The 20,808-nt window shown below is 40.5% G+C and overlaps 1 protein-coding gene across 1 annotated transcript in view; it reads right to left on the bottom strand.

The window, feature by feature from the left end:
• Positions 1-3,323: 3,323 nt before the first annotated feature.
• Positions 3,324-20,808, bottom strand: part of PELI2 (pellino E3 ubiquitin protein ligase family member 2) — a 208,159-nt gene continuing 190,674 nt past the window's right edge. The window contains exon 6 of the mRNA XM_060004501.1: positions 3,324-8,039. Within this exon, the coding sequence (XP_059860484.1) occupies positions 7,473-8,039 (567 nt within the window). The 3' untranslated portion in view covers positions 3,324-7,472. The remainder of the gene's footprint in view (positions 8,040-20,808) is intronic.

Below are 20,808 nucleotides of genomic sequence, written 5' to 3' on the forward strand. Positions count from 1 at the left end.
ACAGTGTTGTATTAATTACTGCTGTACAGCAAAGTGATTCAGATATATATATACACACATTCTTTTTCATATTCTTTTCCATTACGGTTTATCACAGGATATTGAATATAGTTCCCTGTGCTATACAGTAGGACCTCCTTGTTTATCTATTCTATATATAATAGTTTGTATCTGCTAATCTCAAATTCCCAGTCCATCCCTCCCCCATCCCCTCCCCCTTGACAACCACAAGTCTGTTCTCTATGTCTGTGAGTCTGTTTTGTTTCGTAGATAAGTTCATTTGTGTCATATTTTAGATTCTACATATGAGTGATATCATATATTTGTCTTTCTCTTTCTGACTTACTTCACTTAGTATGATAATCTCTAGGTCCATCCATGTTGCTGCAAATGGTGTTCTTTTTTTTCAGATATGGCTGAGCCATATTCCATTGTATATATGTACTATGTCTTCTTTATCCATTCATCTGTCAATGGACATTTAGGTTGTTTCCATGTCTTGGCTATTGTGAATAGTGCTGCTAGGAACATAGGGGTGCATGTATCTTTTTGAATTAGAGTTTGGTCTGGGTATATGCCCAGGAGTGGGATTGCTGGGTCATATGGCAACTCTATTTTTAGTTTTCTTGAGGAACCTCTGTACTGTTCTCCATAGTGGCTGCACCAATCTACACCCCCACCAACAGTGTAGGAAGGTTCCCTTTTCTCTACACCCTCTCCAGCATTTATTTGTAGATTTTAAAATTATGGCCATTTTGACCCATGTGAGGTGGTATTTCATCATAGTTTTCATTTGTAGTTCTCTGATAATTAGTGATGTTGAACATCTTTTCATGTGCCTGTTGGCCATCTGTATGTCTTCTTTGGAGAAATGTCTATTTAGGTCTTCTGCCCATTTTTCAGTTAGGTTGTTTGTTGTTTGTTGTTGAGTTGTATGAGCTGTTTGTATATTTTGGAAATTAATCCCTTTTCAGTCGCATCATTTGTAAATTTTTTTTCCTAGTCTGTAGGTTGTCTTTACGTTTTGTTTACAGTTTCCTTTGCTGTATGGTACTGTAGTTCAATTCTAGGAATCACATTTTTCATAATCTAACATCTCTGAATTTAGTATGTATCTTTTAAAAATTAGTTTTGACATTAATTCACATACCATAAAAGTCACCCCTTCAAAGTATAAAACTCAGTTGCTTTTAGCACATTCAGTGTCGTGCAACCATTACTACTGTTACCGCAGGTCCGTGTGCCCGATGCACAGTGAGCGCAAACCAACCAAAGCGTTGGAGTTTGGAGCAGAGAAGGGTTTATTGCAGGGTCAAGCAAGAACGGTGGATCATGCTCAGAAAAACCTGAATTCCCTGATGGTTTTCAGGGACATGTTTTTATAGGCAAAATTTGGGATGAGGGCTGCAGGGTGTGTGACTTTCTTCTGATTGGTTGGTGGTAAGGTAACAGGATGGTGCTCCAGGAACCTTGCACTCAGCCTGAAGTTACCATCCTCCATCTGGCTGGGGCCTTAGTTCCTGCAGAAGTCAAAGATATATTGTTATATCCTTGAGGAGGAACCAGGATCCTGCCCTGTTGCTACACTTTTGTTTCTTGACTGCTTCTCCTTTGTTTCTGCATTCTCTCCCTTTCCTGATTTGCAGCTGTTTGAATCTGCCCTTTGGAACTCAGGGCAGGCTGAATGAAGCCTATTTGCTACAAACTAAAAGCTGTTTCACAACCCTCTTTGGTATATAGCTGGGAGTGAAAATGCTGGCTCATGTGGTAACTGTATATTTTCTATTTTGAGGAGTTGTAAACTGCTGCTCCAAAGTGGTTGCACCGTTTTACAGTTCTACCAACAGTGTATGAGGGTTCCAGTTTTTCAACACATTCTCAACACTTGTTACTGTCTTTTTGATTTTAGCTATCACAGTGGGTATAAAGTGGTATTCTGTGGTTTTTAACTTGCATTTCTGTGATGCCTAATGATGTTGGGAATCTTTATGTGCTTATTGGTCATTTGTGTATCTTCTTTGGAAAAGTATTCAAATCTTTTGACCATTTTTTAACTGGGTTACCTGTCCTTTTCTTGATGAGTTATGAGTTCTCCATGTATTCTGGATACAATTGCCTTATTAGTTATATGATCTCCAAATATCTTCTCCCATTGTATGGGTTGTCTTTTTACTTTTTTTTTTTTTTTTTTACTTTTGAGAGTGTCTTTTGATGCACAAAATATTTTAATTTTGAAGTCCAGTTTATCTTCTTTCTTATGTTTGTGTTTTTTGGTGTTTAAGAAATCACTGACTAATCCAGGGTCACAAAGGTTTTACTCTGTTCTATAGTTTTTGCTCTCTGTCCATTCTGAGTTAATTTTTGTATATTGTGTCAGGTAGGGGTCTAACTTCATTCTTTTGCATGTGGATATCTAGTTACCCCAGCTCCATTTGTTAAATACTCTTCTTTCCCCATTGAATAGTTTGGGCACCCTTGTAAAACCGAGTGCATCCCACAATTGTAACTGGCTATGTTTTTCTATAATAACGCATCTTACAAATCATGGCATCTTAGATTTGTTAAAGTGTTAGAATACTTAATCCTGAAATAAAAGCCTATATAAATGTATATTTTGGGGGGGGATGAAAAACCTATTTCCCTCAATACTAAGACTCCTTAAATATCAATGTGATGAGAAAAAAACTGTCAAATACCTTTTCTTATGAAAGACATACTAGTTTAAGGCTTGGAGGCTTACATATAATGCTATGTTGTTAAAAGTGAATGAAGATTGTCACAAAGGTAGCAATATGACTATAATGGCCATGCAGAAAATCCATTAATTCTACAAGCCAGGTTAAATTCTCCTAGAAGTGAGATTTATTTGACAGTGATGTAATGTCACAAATATAAACACCAATGGAATTTTTCAGATAAAAAAATTGAGGGCTTCCCTGGTGGCGCAGTGGTTGAGAGTCCGCCTGCCGATGCAGGGGACACGGGTTCGTGCCCCGGTCCGGGAAGATCCCACATGCCGCGGAGCGGCTGGGCCCATGTGAGCCATGGCCGCTGAGCCTGCGCGTCCGGAGCTTGTGCTCCGCAACGGGAGAGGCCACAACAGTGACAGGCCCGCGTACCGCAAAAAAAAAAAAAAAAAAAAATTGTGATTTTTCAGAATCTTGGTTTAAATAGGTATTGTGCAGAATATAAAACAATGATCAGCTCAACTGTCTGAGATCGAATTATAAGTTTGAAAAATGCAAAAGTCAAGTCTACTTTTACATCCTCTTCCTATCTAATGTCCTGATGAAGACAACGACTCACAAACATACTGAGATCCGTTTAATAGTTTCTGAAGATTTTTCCTGTAAAATGGCTTGTATTTCCACAGATATAACAGTGAAGAAATAAACTTTTCAATTTGACATGAAATATAAAAGAAGTTTTACAAATATATCCATAAAATTTAACTGCTCATAACACTATACATGGTAAATATGACCAACCTCTTAGCTTCTAGACTATTTAAAACAGAGAAACAATATGTCATCTCAGCTAAAAAGAAACAACTTCCCTTTCATCGAGTTTATTTTTGTTTAGAAACAGTTAAGTAGAACTGGAAAAATACTTGCTTTTCCTTATCCTCCTCTAGGGATTCTGCATGAGGGTGAAAACTTGAGAGGATATTAGTTTTACTAAGGAGAAATACTGAACCTTCTTCTGTTTTACTGATTCAGTAATGCTTACATTCTTTTAAAAAGATCCTGGAGTTGTCTCATTGGTCTTCGACTGGGTCATAAAGAAATGATGACAGAGCTGTGCTCTCCTTCTAGCATTAAAGGAGGAACTTCATACCCTCAGCCTATGAAGGTTAAACTCTGGGGTTGTAAGAGCTACAGCCAAAAGAACAGCGCTAGATCCAGCTTAAAATCAAGGTTCTGTGGTTTGTCTATTAGAAATTCCACTGTTACAAGGCAGGATTGCATGAAGATAAGTTTTTTAGCCAGCATTGACAATGTTGTGATCATATATCCTTTCATGCAAATCCAAAGAACAGAATGGCTTTAAAAAGAAAAGATCAAAATCATAGAACTGCAGGTAACACTTCTATAATCTATGTGAGACTTAAATTAAGAAAGAGAAAACATGCTCCTTTTTAAACTCTCAAAAAGTGCCCAAATAACAATACTGAGCTCCCAAATGACAGGGGTTTGAATTTTTTTTTTATTTTTTTTATGTAAGCAAAAATAAAGCATGGAAGCTTTATGAAGAAAAGAGTTCTCCTCAACTTTGCTAATATAGTAGATGTAATAACTTAAAATAATTTCCCTACTGCTACTGGAAATAAATTCTACTACAATCATGTGTATGCCAATTCCTGGCATATTTCTGCATCCAGATTCATTCGTCTCCTTAAAGGAGCCCATCATTTTTCCAATGGCTTTCTCCTTTCTTTAAACCCTAACCCTGAAATTCTATAACCAGTTATGTCACGTGGCTTCCCTGAGGCACAAAGGTACCAAACTCTATAATTAACTATCGAGGAATGATAAATATGCTCTCTATTTATATTAAAAGATTTTAATTCTTTTGGGCTACAGTTAGGGAAAAAACCCCAGAAAGCTTAATACTCTGCAGTGTGAACTGTAGCCCTTCTTGCAAAAAGCGAAACCAAATAAGGGAAATGTGTTGCAGCATGCATGACCTGGCAGCACCGATTAGTAATAATAAAAACAATTCCAGACTAGAAAAATATTCAGAGTTGTATCCCATTCACTCTAAATCTTTTTTTTTTTTTTTCTTTTTGTAATAAACTGGCGTAAACAACTGGAAAAAAAACCTATGGGAATACATCATTGGAGCTCTTCTGGAAACCTAGTCACAAAAGGCATTTCAGTCAGGCTGAGATCAGGATAACTGGTCTGCGATTTCCTATGTGTACACCTGGGGAGTGGAATTTGCCCTTGAATGTATGTCAAGAAAGACATAAAAACAGACATAACCTCTGAGAAGTTACCTTTTCTGAACTGTATTACTGTACTCTGAGCTAGAGTTCTTTATTCTCATTTTTTTCCAGAGAAAAAAAAAGTCTCATTAACCAAAGTTAGCAGATCTTACTAGCAGTGGCCAAGATGAGCCTGGCTTCCTTCTGCAAATGGGCCACCTTGCTGTGGTTCTTTAGACAGGGGAGAGGGGACCTCACTTGGAAGTCAAAGGAAAAGGTGTGGTGCTAACAGAGGCGCGGGGGTCACTGTTGCCCCTTCCAAGAGCTTGGAATTTCTACCCAAATTTACTAAAAAGTCAAACTTCTCAGGTTGGAAGATAACTATTTTGGGGTATATGTTGCATGTGGAACTACCAGACCTTGAACTACTATAGTCCTTGAAATAGAAAGTTATATCAGATGGTAACTTTCTGGAAAAAAAAAAGTTTCTGATAGGTAAAATCCAGTCTTTCTAGATGCAAGACTATTTATTTACCTTACAAGATGCTTTTTAGGGTTATCAAGACTCCTCAAACCACTTTCAAACCACATCGCAAGAAAAGGGACCGTGTGCTTCCTGTATCATTTTGTGGAGCCTAAGGCGGCACAGACTGAAAAGACATATTCCATCAGTAAAAGCTAATCGTGGGAGACTCTGGCTACACCAAAAGGCATTGGATATATTCTGGGCAATTTCATTGTCCTCTTTCATTCTCTGTCTGCAGGTCAAGCAAGCTATACAGAATTGAGTAAGCTATCAATGAGAGCACTGTGGTTGGATTTTCACAGCACTTAAAAATCACCAAAACAAAAACACCTCATAAACAATAATCTCCAGTGAAAAGTAAAGCTATTTGAAAACTGAGAGGATGAAATTTTTATATATTAAGTCAATTTAAGCAGCAGCAATCAAGACTGATAGATCTTATCATGTTAAGGAAAAGGGCTTTCAAAATGGGTTAGGACAATTGAAAATAGGCAAAATATTTGCTAGTAGGCAAACCATGGAAAAACCAATTCAAACAGGAATGCAGTAGATTAGAATCATATATCTTTACAAAGGTTAAAAAAATGCAGCATGAATCTGCAATGGTCAATTTAAGAGGATATTAATTTAAACATACTTGCTCCATGTGGCAGGAATCTATTTCATCCCAGCCAGCTCTGGTAGGCGCATGTCCTAAAGGATCTTTACATCACGGGAACAGTGATACACTGGTACTGAGCACAGAGGATGAACATCCAAGAAGTATTATTCAAAATGAAATGAAACTAACAGAGAGGGCTGGTGGAGCTCATATGAAATTCTGATTTAATTATTCCTCAGTAAACACTCATTTGCTCTCTTGAAATCAGTAATTTCAAATGCTCTCTGCAGATGTACCACTTGGTGTTGTGTATATCTAATGATCACATTTAAATTTAGTTTGATTTGCAAACATTTTCAAAACTTATAGGGCTCTGTAAGCTGCAAGGAAAGGTGACAGATGGCAGAAAGAGGGTGAACAAAACTGACTGTATTGTTGTAATATGTTGCTTTTTAAGTTCACGGAATTTTGGCTTTCTTAAGAAAAACTTAGGAAATTCCAACGAGTAGTTTTAAAAAGTAAAATCTTATTTTTAATCACTCTTAAATTATTCAGTGAGCAAGTAAACTTGATATTATATTACCTGGGCCATGTTTTCTGCTGCAATAATCACTCTCAGTTAATGAATTTTTAAGGGCAGCTACATTTTAATCAACTGAACAGTTCTGGCTATGCACGATGAGAATCAGGGATAGACCATGTCAGACCAAAGATAACAAAAGGCAGACTAAAAAGTTATGGGAAACTCTTTGTTTGAAATGCCAAGGTATTTGATGAATGTGTGTATAAAGTAATTAAATTCCACTGAAGTTAAAAAAAAAAAAAAACATGACAACATATGAATATTCCCTCCCCTCAAAAGAAAAATCAGAGAAAAGCCCCAGATTTCAAAACAATCACCTGTGCCTAAGGTCTCCTGTCCCCCAACATCATCTTATAGAGCTGCCCCTTTGGTATCTGGTCAGATTCTAACCTGTATCAAGTATTTCCAGATACGGCATGTCTAACACCTATACCACACAGCACTGGTTTGCAGTTAAGAGCCAACAACTTTTGAGTTAATTTCTTCTACAGTTTTAAAATGGGATTTAAAGTCCTGTCCAAATTTAACAAAGAAAACTTGTTTTAAAAACCCCAAGGTTAAAACGAAAGTATGGCATTTTAAATCCAATTGTTACAAAGATATTATGGTTTAATTAAGCGGACTTCAATGAGGATGCTGCTATTTTGAGCATGCAACACACCACTGTTATCGTCGATGCCTGGCATGTTTCATCACCACGCCCTTCTTTTTTCCCAGCCTCAGGACCCCCCCTCCCCTTAATGAACGGTATTATAAAAAGGTAAAATCTAGAGTTAGTGGCAAAATCTTCACAGTAACTTGTTAATAAAGTCGTCGTCGATGGCTGTAAAGGGCATCAGTCAACTGGACCTTGGAAAATCAGTTTGATGCAGTTCTGTTCCCCAAGCAGCTGCGTGGCACAGAAAGGGCAGGCAGCATGAAATGCATGAGTCCCGTGAGGCAGCGGGATCTGAGACCAATATTTCGCAGACTTCTCTGAGCACACGTGTCCACACGGGGTGAAAGCATGAGTGGGTGGTCCCGCGTCTACATAAAAGCCCGCCTCGCAGCCGAGCCAGAGCGGCACGTAGGGGCCCACAGTCCTGCACATGGGACACTCCCTCTCGTTGGCCTCCGTGTCGCTCCGATGGCCCCAGTTGTGGTAGCCGTGCACGTGGCCACAGCTGAGGTACGCCCAGGGCTGCTTCTCCTCCACCACCTCTTTCCTGTTGATGCTGGGGAAGGCCAAGGTGTTGAGCCCCACGGGGCACTGTGGCCGGGCAGCGTTGATCTCCTGCCGCAGGGCTTCAATGTGCTTCTGGGTTGGGGTGTGAAAGAGGCCATCTGCTGTCCTCCAGAGCAGGGTGGCCCCGCACAGGTCGATGAGGGAGCCGTCCTGCAGGACGTTGGTCTCGCTTTCCACCTACAAGTTTGACAGACATGCCTTTTAAAAGCAAAATTTGACAAACCACGCTAACGTTTTTGTCCTCTTAAAGATCATCTCCGTAGTCAACACAGGGGGGCAGTTTATCCCATGGCCTTCCTGCAAAACAGGACTAGGTGGGTAACTCACCCTCCCTGAGCTTCCCTTTCCTCATCTGAACACTGGATGTAAATCACGTATGTGAAACACACAAAGCCCTGAGCGCGGATACATTTACTTTACGTGTTCAATTAATGTAGTGGTTATTTTAACAAACGTCACAAATCTCCTTAGATTTTTAGTTTTCCTCCTCAAGTCAACAACACAACTCCTCCTTGGTCTCATAAGGGACAGGAGACATCCAGCCAGTCCATCTGGTGAAGACTCATGCTCATTTAGACCAGAGCCAATCCAGAAGACCCCTAGGGGGGCCCTGCAGTAAATACTATAGTGGTGCCAACGACTCTTGACCTTCGGCTTCACACAATCTATCATCTATCCTGCATTCCTAAGGTCTGGAGTAGAAGCGCTCACTGTGAGCTTTGGAACATCATTTAATCCCAGCTTACCCTTCCCCCTCCCTGTGTCCTCAAGGCTGTTCTCTACATCTGCGTCTTTATTTCTGTCCTGCCCCTAGAGACTGGCTGTGCTACGTACCAAGTGCTCACAAGATTGATTAACAGCTGACAAGCAGCACAGTTAGACATGATCCGCAGGAGCCTGACCCGTCTCCGTGGGCCACCTGTGCTCTGTGGAGGCACTTAGGTGCACTGCCCTCTGGCACGTGCCACGAGTGACCTCTGTCGAGAATTCTCTATCCCGGCTCACCCCACCCCTAGTCTACCCCTGGGCCTGGCAAACTCCCACTCATCGTTCAGGGCTCACGTGGATGGCACTTTGCCTGGAAGTTGTCCTTTAATGACAACAGCGGTTCTTCCCCAAAAAAGTATCCATACTGGTAGTTAGAAAAAGCTAAAATCCCAACAAAATGATAAATCTCAATACTTTACAGGAAAAACACGGTGACTGCTTTTTGAATAGCCTTTAAGTCGCTGAAGCTCTCTCCTCGCCCCACTCCCACCCTGAACACCTCCTAGTCTCCTCCCTTCTCGCTGGGTATCAGGAGCCTCCCTTCTCTTCCCGACCACTGGTAATTCTCGGGAGGTCTCATCTCTGCATAAACTTTGTAAGAAGAAGGACACTGCTGTGGTAATAAGCTGGAGTTTAGGCTGTGTTTTTCTTTATGATTATTTTTATTCATTGCTTTTTCTTTATAAATATATTTTATTAAAATATACACAGGGCTTCCCTGGTGGCACAGTGGTTGAGAGTCCGCCTGCTGATGCAGGGGACACGGGTTCGTGCCCCGGTCCGGGAGGATCCCACAGGCTGCGGAGCGGCTGGGCCTGTGAGCCATGGCTGCTGAGCCTGTGCTCTGCAATGGGAGAGGCCACAACACTAAGAGGCCCACGTACCACCAAAAAAAAAAAAAAAAAAAGTATATATATATATATATACACACACACAGATGCTGTTTTTATCTTATTCATGACTACTAGATTGATTATATCATGGTCAGAGAATATAGTTCATATGATTTCAGTCTTCTGAAATTTATTTTTGAATTTTTATTTTCTGTTGGAGTATAGTTGATTAACCATGTTATGTTAGTTTCAGGTGTATGGCAGAGTGATTCAGTTATACATATATATGTATATATTCTTTTTCAAGTTCTTTTCCCATTTAGGTTATTACAGAATATTGAACAGAGTTCCCTATGCTATACAGTAGGTCCTTGTTGGTTATCTATTTTAAATATAATAGTGTGTATATGTCAATCCCAAACTCCCAATTTTTTCCCTCTCTCTCACCTTTCCCCTTTGGTGACCATAAGTTTGTTTTCTAAGTCTGTGAGTCTGTTTCTGTTTTGGAAATACGTTCGTTTGTATTATTATTATTTTTTAGATTCTTCACATAAGTGATATCATATGATATTTGTCTTTCTCTGACTTACTTCACTCAGTGTGATAATCTCCAGGTCCATCCATGTTGCTGAATAAGGCATTATTTCATTCTTTTTAATGGGTGAGTACTATTCCATTGTATATATGCACCACATCTTCTTTATCCATTCATCTGTCGAAGGACATGAGCTGTTTGTAACTTTTGGGGATTAATCCCTTGTGGGTCGCATTGTTTGCAAATATTTTTTTCCCATTCTGTGGGTTGTCTTATCATTTTGTTTATGGTTTCCTTTGCTGTGCAAAAGCTTTTGAGTTTAATTAGGTCCTGTTTGTTCATTTTTGTTTTTATTTTCATTACTCTAGGAGATGGGTCAAAAAAGATATTGCTGCGATTTATGTCAAAGAGTGTTCTACCTACGTTTTCCTCTAAGAGTTTTATACTATCAGGTCTTACATTTAGGTCTTTAATCCATTTTGAGTTTATTTTTGTGTATGGTGTTAAAGAATGTTCTAATTTCATTATTATACATGCAGCTCTCCAGTTTTCCCAACACCATTTATTGAAGAGACTGTCTTTCCTCCATTGTATAGTTTTGTCTTCTTTGTCATAGATTGACCGTAGGTGCGTGGGATTATTTCTGGGCTTTCTATCCTCTTCCATTGATCTATACTTGTTTTTGTGCCAGTACCACACAGTTCTGAGGACTGTAGCTTTGTAGTATAGTCTGAAGTCAGGAAGCCTGAATCCTTGAGCTCCATTTTTCTTTATCAAGATTGCTTTGGTTTTCGGTGTCTTTTGTGTCTCCATACAATTAAGAATTTTTTGTTCTAATTCTGTGAAAAATGCCATTGGTAATTTGCTAGGGATTGCACTGAATCTGTAGATTGCCTTGGGTAGTATAGTCATTTTCACAATATTGATTCTTCCAATCCAAGAACACGGTATATTTTTCCATCTGTTTGTGTCATCTTTGTTTTCTTTCATCAGAGTCTTACAGTTTTTTGAGTAAAGGTCTTTTGCTTCCTAGGTAAGTTTATTCCTAGGTATTTTATTTTTTGTTGTGATGGTACATGGGATTGTTTCTGTAATTTCTCTTTCTGATCTTTCATCGTTAGTGTATAGAAATGCAACAGATTTCTGCGTTCTAATTTTGTATCCAGCAACTTCACCAAATTCACTGATGACTTCTAGTAGTTTTCTGGTAGCATCTTTAGGATTTTCCATGTACAGCATCATGTCATTTGCAAACAATGACAGTTTTACTTCTTCTTTTCCAATTTGGATTCCTTCTATTTTTTTTTTTTCTCTGATTGCCATGGCTATGAGTGCCAAAACTATGTTGAATAAAAGTGGCAAGAGTGGACATCGTGGACATCCCTGTCTTTTTCATGATCTTAGAGGAAATGCTTTCAGCTTTCACCACTAAGTATGTTAGCTGTAGCTTTGTCACATATCACCTTTATTTTGTTGAGGTACGTTCCTTCTGTGCCCACTCTCTAAAGAGGAGTTTTTATCTGAAATGGATGTTGAATTTTATCAAAAGTTTTTTCTGCATATATTGATATCATCATGTGGTTTTTATTCTCCAATTTGTTGATGTGGTGCATCACACTGATTGATTTGCAGATACTGAAAAATCCTTGCACCCCTGGGATAAGTCCCACTTGATCATTGTTGTATGATCCTTTTAGCATATTGTTGGAGTGGGTCTGCTAGTATTTTGTTGAGGATTTTTGCATCTAAGTTGATGAGTGATATTGGTCTATAATTTTCTTTCTTTGTGTGTGATATCTTTGTCTGGTTCTGTATCAGGGTGATGGTGGCCTCAGAGAATGACTTTGGGAGTGTTCCTTACTCTGCAATTTTTTGGAATAGTTTCAGAAGGATAGGTGTTAACTCTTCCCTAAATTGTTTTGTAGAATTCATCTGTGAAGCCATCTGGTCCTGGAATTTTGCTTATTGTAATTTCTAAATGACTGATTCAATTTCAGCACTGGTAATTTGGTCTGTTCATATTTTCTATTTCTTCCTGGTTCAGTCTTGGGAGAGTATACCTTTCTAAGAATTTGTCCATTTCTTCTAGGTTGTCCATTTGGTTGGCGTATAGTTGCTTACAGTAGTCTCTTATGATCCTTGTGTTTCTGTGATGTTAGCTGTAACTTCTCCATTTTCATTTCTAATTTTACTGATTTGGGCCCTCTCCCTTTTTTTCTCGATGAGTTTGTCTAAAAAAGTTTATCGGTTTTGTTTATCTTCTCCAAGAACCAACTTTTAGTTTCACTGCTCTTTTCTATTGTTTACGTCATCTCTATTTCATTTATTTCTGCTCTGATCTTTATTTCTTTCATTCTACTAACTTTGGGTTTTGTTTGTTTTTCTTTCTCTACTTGCTTTAGGTGTGAGGTTCGGTTATTTGAGACTTTTCTTGTTTCCTGAGGCAAGAGTGTATTGCTATGAACTTCCCTCTTAGAACTGCTTTTGCTGCATCCCATAGGTTTTGGGTTGTGGTGCTTTCATTTTCATTTGTCTCCAGGTATTTTTTGATTTCTTTAGTGATCCATTGTCTGTTTAGTAGCATATTGTTTAAGCTCCATGTGTTTGTGTGGTTTTTTTTTTACAGGTTTTTTTTTTTTTCTTCTTTTAGATGATTTCTAATCTCATAGTGTCATGGTCAGAAAAGATGCTTGATATGATTTCAATTTTCTTAAATTTACCGAGGCTCACTTTGTGGTCCAGCATGTGTCATTCCTGGAGAATGTTCCATGTGCACTTGAAAAGAATGTGTATTCTGCTGCTTTTGGATGGAATGCTCTATAAATATCAATTTAGTCCATCTGGTCTAATGTGTCATTTAAGGCCTGTGTTTCCTTATTGATTTTCTGTCTGGATGATCTGTCCATTGGTGAAAGTGGGGTGTTAAAGTCCCCCACTATTATTGTGTTACTGTCAATTTCTCCTTTTATGGCTATTAGTGTTTGCCTTATATATTGATGTGCTCCTATGTTGGGTGCATGTATATTTACAGGTGTTATATCTTCTTCTTGGATTGATCCCTTGATCATTATGTAGTGTCCTTCTTTGCCTCTTGTAACAGTCTTTATTTTAAAGTCTATTTTATCTGATATGAGTGTTGCCACTATAGCTTTCTTTTGATTTCCATTTGCGTGGAATACCTTTTTCCATTCCCTCACTTTCAGTCTGTATGTGTCCCTAGATCGGAAGTGGTTCTCTTGTAGACAGCATATATACGGGTCTTGTTTTTTGTATCCATTCAGCCAGTCTATGTCTTTTGGTTGAAGCATTTAATCTGTTTATGTTTAAGGTAATTATTGATATGTATGTTCCTACTGCCATTTTGTTAATTGCTTTGGATTTGTTTTTGTAGGTCTTTTTCTCCCCTTCCTCTTTTGTACTCTTGTGATTTGATGACTAACTTTATTACTGTGTTTGGATTCCTTTTTCTTTTTCATGTATCTATTGTAGATTTTTGGTTTGCGGTTACCATGATGGCAGTCTATAAACAAGAGTGTTTTTAATTTCAAATACAGCTTATATATAAATAAGATTCTTTTAATTTCAAATGCATTTCCAGTGTCCTGCATTTGTACACTTCTCACGATTGCTGGTTTTGATATCATATTTGTGTGTGGAGGATTTCCTACCTTTATCAGTGAGCTTTTCCATTCATAATTTTCTTGTTTCTACTTGTGGCCTTTTATTTTTTTCTGCCTAGAGAAGTTCCTTTAGCATTTGTTGCAAAGCTGGTCTGGTGATGCTGAATTCTCTTAGCTTCTGCTTGTCTGTAAATCTGATTTCTCCATTTAATCTTAATGAGAGCTCTGCTGGGTAGAGTATTCTTTGTTGTAGGTTCTTCCCTTTCATCAGTTTAAATATATCATGCCACTCCCTTCTGGCCTGTAGAGTTTCTGCTGAAAAAATCAGATGATAACCTTATGGCAAATCCCTTGTATGTTATTTGTTGCTTTTCCCTTGTTGCTTTCAATACTTTGTCTATAACTCCTGTCAGTTTGATTACTATGTGTCTTGGCATGTTCCTCCTTGGCTTTATCCTGCCTGGGACTCTCTGCACTTCCTGGACTTGGGTGTCTGTTTCCTTTCCCATGTTAGGGAAGTTTTCAGCTATTATCTCTTCAAATATCTTTTCAGGTCCTTTCTCTCTCTTCTCCATCTGGGATCCTTATAATGTGAATGTTGGTGTGTTTAATTTCGTCCCAGAGGCCTCTTAGACTATCCTCATTTCTTTTCATTCTATTCCATGGCAGTCATTTCCGCCATGTTGTCTTCCAGTTCACTTATCTGTTCTTCTGCCTCATTTATTCTGCTGTTGATTCCGTCTAGTATATTTTTCAGTTCTGTTATTGTATTGCTCACTTCTTTCTGTTTGTTCTTTAGTTTGTCTAGGTCTTTGTTAAACACTTCTTGTATCTTCTCGGTGTGTGCCTCCATTCTTTTTCTGAGATCTTGGATCATCTTTACTATCATTACTCTAAATTCTATTTTGGGTAGATTGCCTATCTCCACTTCATTTAGTTGTTCTTCTTGGGTTTCTTCTTGTTCCTTTGTCTGGGACCTCTGGCATCTCATTCTGTGTAATTTTTTTGTAATTGCGGTTTCCATTCTGCAGGCTGCAGGGTTGCAATTCTCCTTCTGCTGTCTGCCTCCTGGTGGATGAGGCTGGCCTAAGAGGCTTGTGCAGGCTTCCTGGTGGTAGGGACTGGTTCCTGCCCACTGATGGATGGAGCTGGGTCTTGTACGTCTGGTGGGCAGGGCTGTGTCAGGGGGTGTGTTTAGCACACAGCTGTGTGCTCAGGAAGACTTTCAGCAGCCTGTTTGCTGATGGCTGGGGCTGTGTTCCTGCTCTATTGGTTGTTTGGCCTGAGGCATTACAAGGCTGTTGGGTGGGGCCAGGTCTTGGTGAGAAAATGGTGGCCTCCAGGAGGGCTCACGCTAATGAGTACTCCTCAGGACTACCACTGCCAGTGTCTGTCACTGCAGTGAGCCACAGCCGCCCCTGCCTACACAGGAAATCCTCCAATACCAGCAGGTAGGTCTGGTTCTCTTATGAGGTCACTGCTTTTTCCCCTGGTTCCTGGTGTGCACAAGAACTTGTGTGTGCCCTCCAAGAGTGAAGTTTCTGTTTCCCTCAGTCCTTTGGAAGTCCTGAAATCAAACCCCTTCAAAACCAGATGCTCTGGGGGCTCCTCTTCCCATTTCCAGAACCCCAGGCTGGGGCTCAGAACTTTCACTCCCATGGGAGAACCTCTGCAATGTAATTATTTTCTAGTTTGTGGGTCACCCATATGGTGGGTATGGGATTTGATTTTATCGTTATTGCTCCCCTCCTACCATCCCACTGTGGCTTCTTCTTTGTCTTTGGATGTAGGATATCTTTTTTGGTAGGTTCCAGTGACTTTTTTGTTGATGGTTGTTCAACAGTTAGTTGTGATTTTTGTGTTTTCATAAGAAGAGGTGAGCTCACATTCTTCTACTCTGCCATCTTATCTCTGCCCCCGGGCCACGTTGTTAAACAACCTTCCTTTTCCTTCCTGTAGGGCAGTTCTTGGTAAACAACATCTTACAAATTTTCAGTCTGTGGTCTTCTATATTCCACACACTCTTGACTCCCATGTCTAGGACAGGTGTCCCTCTGTGCCTTTCAGTACTTTCTGTGCCTTTCAGTACTTTCTTTATGACTGTACTTATCACACAATATCCTAATGATTTGAGGTCTTGCCTGTAACCTTTTCCAGACTCCACAATTCGAGGGCAGAGCTCTGAACATCCTGGTCACTGCCAGTTTTCCAGTTCCTAGCTCCTGCTTAATCATGGCAACCAATTATGGACTGTTCCTGGGTACAGCACTGCTCCAATCTTTCTTACTCGTTCTCACAGTAATCCTAAAGGATATATACTAGCATTATTCCGGTTACCTGGATGTGAGGCAAGGTACAGAGAGGTCAAGTCACTGACTCAAGACTGCAGATCTACTAAGTGGTAGACCAGGACTTGGACCTATGGCCTGACCTCAGAACCACTAATACACAGTGGCTGCTCAAACAGTAGCCTGTTTTCCCTCTTAGCTGTTATTTTTATGTGCTCTTTCTATCTGTGAACAAAATACATGAACCAGAGTAGACAAGAAACTCATCCTGTGATGTGCTGTCCAGGACCCAGTGTATGCTTTCTATCTGCCCAGGGAGGCAATGCTCTGGTGATGGTGAGAGCCAGGTGTGACTCCCCACATGATGTTACTGAGCAGAAGCCAGGAGTTCAGGCTTTAAAGCAGGAGGACCTGTGTTTCAATCCCATCTGCTGTTACCTTCTAACTCTGTGACTGGGCATTATTTAACCTCTCTATGCTACAACTTCCTCATCCATAAGATGGGGATAATTCCACTTCTCTGACAAGGCTGATGTGCAGATTAAATGAGCTAATGTCTCTGAAATGTTAATGCAGTGTCTGCACTCAGCAAACATACACCGACTTCTTACTATTGCTGTTATAATGATGCCCTACTTAGGGCAACCTAGCTCAGTTTTGTGACGATCAGAAACACAACGTTTTCTATGATCAGAAACACAAAGTTATTTGGAAAAACAGCCTTCACATTCTCTTCCCTATTTACAATCTCTTGGAAAGTGTTTAAACAAAGTTTATGGAATTTGTTTGGCTTTCTTAGAAAATGCTTTTCATATTTACTCAGCCATGATGCTCAAGATTGGGCCTTATCATAAAAGGCAGAAGCTATACCTGCAGCTGAATAATGGTGTAAACTAGGAATAAAAATAACAATTCCTGAAAAACAAACATCCAGTAGAGAATAGCAAACCAAGTTAGTAAAATAGTCCCCCACCTTCGTTTTCCATCTTAGGAATATTCGGTTATCATGCTGCTCTCTGAAAAAATGCTAGATCACATCTTGTATTCCCTATATTTTTTCTCTGGTGGTTTGGAAGAAATTATTTGTTCTCTCTTGTTCTAGCTTCTACCTAACAATTAATAAAATTTCCACTCCAGTACTTTTAATTAAGAACCTTTTAGTGCTGTGCCCCATGCTTACGGCAAGATCAGAAACCCAAAGCCTCCTAGTTTTCTTTTTTTTAAATCTTTATTGGAGTATAATTGCTTTACAATGTTGTGTTAGTTTCTGCTGTATAACGAAGTGAATCAGCTATACCTATACTTATATCCCCATATCTCTTCCCTCTTGCGTCTCCCTCCCACCTTCCCTATCCCACCCCTCTAGGTGGTCACAAAGCACTGAGCTGATCTCCCTGTTTAATGCACCTGCTTCCCACTAGCTAGCTATTTTACATTGGATAGTGTATATATGTCAATGCTACTCTCTCACTTCATCCCAGCTTACCCCTTTCCCCTCCCCATGCCCTCAAGTCCATTCTCTCCTCTGTGTGTTTATTCCTGTCCTGTCCCTAGGTTCGTCAGAACCATTTTTTTTAGATTCCATATATCTGTGTTAGCATACAGTATTTGTTTTTCTCTTTCTGACTTACTTCACTCTGTATGACAGACTCTAGGTCCATGCACCCCACTACAAATAACTCAATTTCGTTTCTTTTTATGGCTGAGTAATATTCCATTGTATATATGTGCCACATCTTCTTTATCCATTCATCTGTCGATGGACACTTAGGTTGCAAAGTCTCCTGTTTAAGTTATTAAAATTATTCTCGGGGCGGAGGGGAAGATGGCAGAAGAGTAGGACGCGGAGATCACCTTCCTCCCCACAGATACACGAGAAATACATCTACACGTGGAGCAACTCCTACAGAACACCTACTGAACGCTGGCAGAAGACCTCAGACCTCCCAAAAGGCAAGAAACTCCCCACGTACCTGGGTAGGGTAAAAGAAAAAAAGAAAAAACAGAGACAAAAGAATAGGGACAGGACCTGCACCAGTGGGAGGGAGCTGTGAAGGAGGAAAGGTTTCCACAAACTAGGAAGGCCCTTCGCGGGCGGAGACTAAGGGAGGCAGAGGGGGGAGCTTCGGTGCCGCAGAGGAGAGCACAGCAACGGGTGCAGAGGGCAAAACGGGGAGATTCCTGGCACTCACCAGCCCGAGAGGCTTGTCTGCTCACCCGCCCGGGTGGGCGGGGCTGCAAGCTGAGGCTCGGGCTTCGGTTGGAGCGCAGGGAGAGGACTGGGGTTGGCGGCATGAACACAGCCTGCAGGGGGTTAGTGCACCACGGCTAGCCGGGAGGGAGTCCGGGAAAAGGTCTGGAGCTGCCGAAGAGGCAAGAGACTTTTTCTTACCTCTTTGTTTCCTGGTGTGTGAGGACAGGGGTTTAAGAGCGCTGCTTAAAGGAACTCCAGAGGTGGGCGCGAGCCGCGGCTAAAAGCGTGGACCCCAGAGATGGGCGGGAGATGCTAAGGCTGCTGCTGCCGCCACCAAGAAGCCTGTGTGCGAGCACAGGTCACTATCCACATCCCTCTTCCAGGGAGCCTGTGCAGCCCGCCACTGCCAGGTTCCTGGGATCCAGGGACAACGCCCCCCAGGAGAACACACGAGGCGCCTCAGGCTGGTGCAACATCACGCCAACCTCTGCCGCCGCAGGCTCGCCCCCACACTCCTCCCTCCCCCTGGCCTGAGTGAGCCAGAGCCCCCGAATCAGCGGCTCGTTTAACCCCGTCCTGTCTGAGCAAAAAACAGACGCCTCCAGCGACCTACACGCAGAGACGGGGCCAAATCCAAAGCTAAGCCCCTGGAAGCTGTGAGAACAAAGAAGAGAAAGGGAAATCTCTCCCAGCAGCCTCAGAAGCAGCGGATTAAAGCTTCACAATCAACTTGATGTACCCTGCATCTGTGGAATACATGAATAGACAACGAATCATCCCAAATCGAGGAGGCGGACTTTGAGAGCAAGATTTATTTTTCCCCTTTTCCTCTTTTTGTGAGTGTGTATGTTTCTGTGTGAGATTTTTGTCTGTATAGCTTTGCTTCCACCATTTGTCCTAGGGTTCTATCTGTCTGTGTTTTTTTGTTTTTTAATTTTTTTCTTAATAATTAATTTTAATAACTTTATTATACTTTACATTCTTTCTTCCTTCCCTTCCTTCCCTTGCTCCCTCCTTTAGACAACGAATCATCCCAAATTGAGGAGGTAGACTTTGAGAGCAAGATTTATGATTTTTTCCCCTTTACCTCTTTTTGTGAGGGTGTATGTGTATACTTCTGTGTAAGATTTTGTCTGTATAGCTTTGCTTCCATCATTTTTCCTAAGGTTCTATACATCTCTTTATTTTCTAAATAATTATTTTCTAATTTAATAACTTTATTATATTTTACTTTATTTTATTTTACTGTATCTTTTCTTTCTTCCTTTCCCTCCTTTCTTTCCTTCCTTCCTTCCTTCCCTCCTTTCTTTCTACTTTTTCTCCCTTTTATTCTAAGCCGGGTGGATGAAAGGCTCTTGGTGCTGCATCCAGGAGTCAGTGCTGTGCCTCTGAGGTGGGAGAGCCAACATCAGGACACTGGTCCACAAGAGGCCTCCCAGCTGCACATAATAGCAAACAGCGAAAATCTCTCACAGATCTCCATCTCAACACCAGCACCCAGCTTCACTCAATGACCAACAAGCTACAGTGCTGGACAACCTATGCCAAACAACTAGCAAAACAGGAACACAACCCCACCCATTAGCAGAGAGGCTGCCTAAAATCATAATAAGTCCACAGACACCACAAAACACACCACCAGACGTGGACCTGCCCACTAGAGAGACAAGATCCAGCCTCATCCACCAGAACACAGGCACTATTCCCCTCCACCAGGAAACCTACACAACCCACTGAACCAACCTTAGCCACTGGGGACATACACCAAAAACAACGGGAACTACGAACCTGAAGCTTGCAAAAAGGAGACCCCAAACACAGTAAGATAAGCAAAATGAGAGGACAGAAAAAAAGACAGCAGATGAAGGAGCAAGGTAAAAAGCCACCAGACCTAACAAATGAAGAGGAAATAGGAAATCTACCTGAAAAAGAATTCAGAATAATGATAGTAAAGATGATCCAAAATCTTGGAAATAGAATGGACAAAATGCAAGAAACATTTAACAAGGACCTAGAAGAACTAAAGATGAAACAAACAATGATGAACAACACAATAAATGAAATTAAAAGTACTCTAGATGGGATCAAGAGCAGAATAACTTAGGCAGAAGAACGAATAAGTGACCTGGAAGATAAAATAGTGAAAATAACTACTGCAGAGAAGAATAAAGAATGAAAAGAACTGAGGACAGTCTCAGAGACCTCTGGGACAACTTTAAACGCACCAACATTCGAATTATAGAGGTTCTAGAAGAAGAAGAGAAAAAGAAAGGGACTGAGAAAATATTTGAAGAGATTATAGTTGAAAACTTCCCTAATATGGGAAAGAAAATAGTTAGTCAAGTCCAGGAAGCACAGAGAGTCCCATACAGGATAAATCCAAGGAGAAATATGCCAAGACACATATTAATCAAACTGTCAAAAATTAAATACAAAGAAAGCATATTAAAAGCAGCAAGGGAAAAACAACAAATAACACACAAGGGGATCCCCATAAGGTTAACAGCTGATCGTTCAGCACAAACTCTGCAAGCCAGAAGGGACTGGCAGGACATACTGGAAGTGATGAAGGAGAAAAACCTACAACCAAGATTACTCTACCCAGCAAGGATCTCATTCAGATTTGATGGAGAAATTAAAACCTTTACAGACAAGCAAAAGCTGAGAGAGTTCAGCACCACCAAACCAGCTTTACAACAAATGCTAAA

This window comes from Delphinus delphis, chromosome 2 (genome assembly GCF_949987515.2).
Source record: "Delphinus delphis chromosome 2, mDelDel1.2, whole genome shotgun sequence".
Classification (NCBI taxonomy): domain Eukaryota; kingdom Metazoa; phylum Chordata; class Mammalia; order Artiodactyla; family Delphinidae; genus Delphinus; species Delphinus delphis.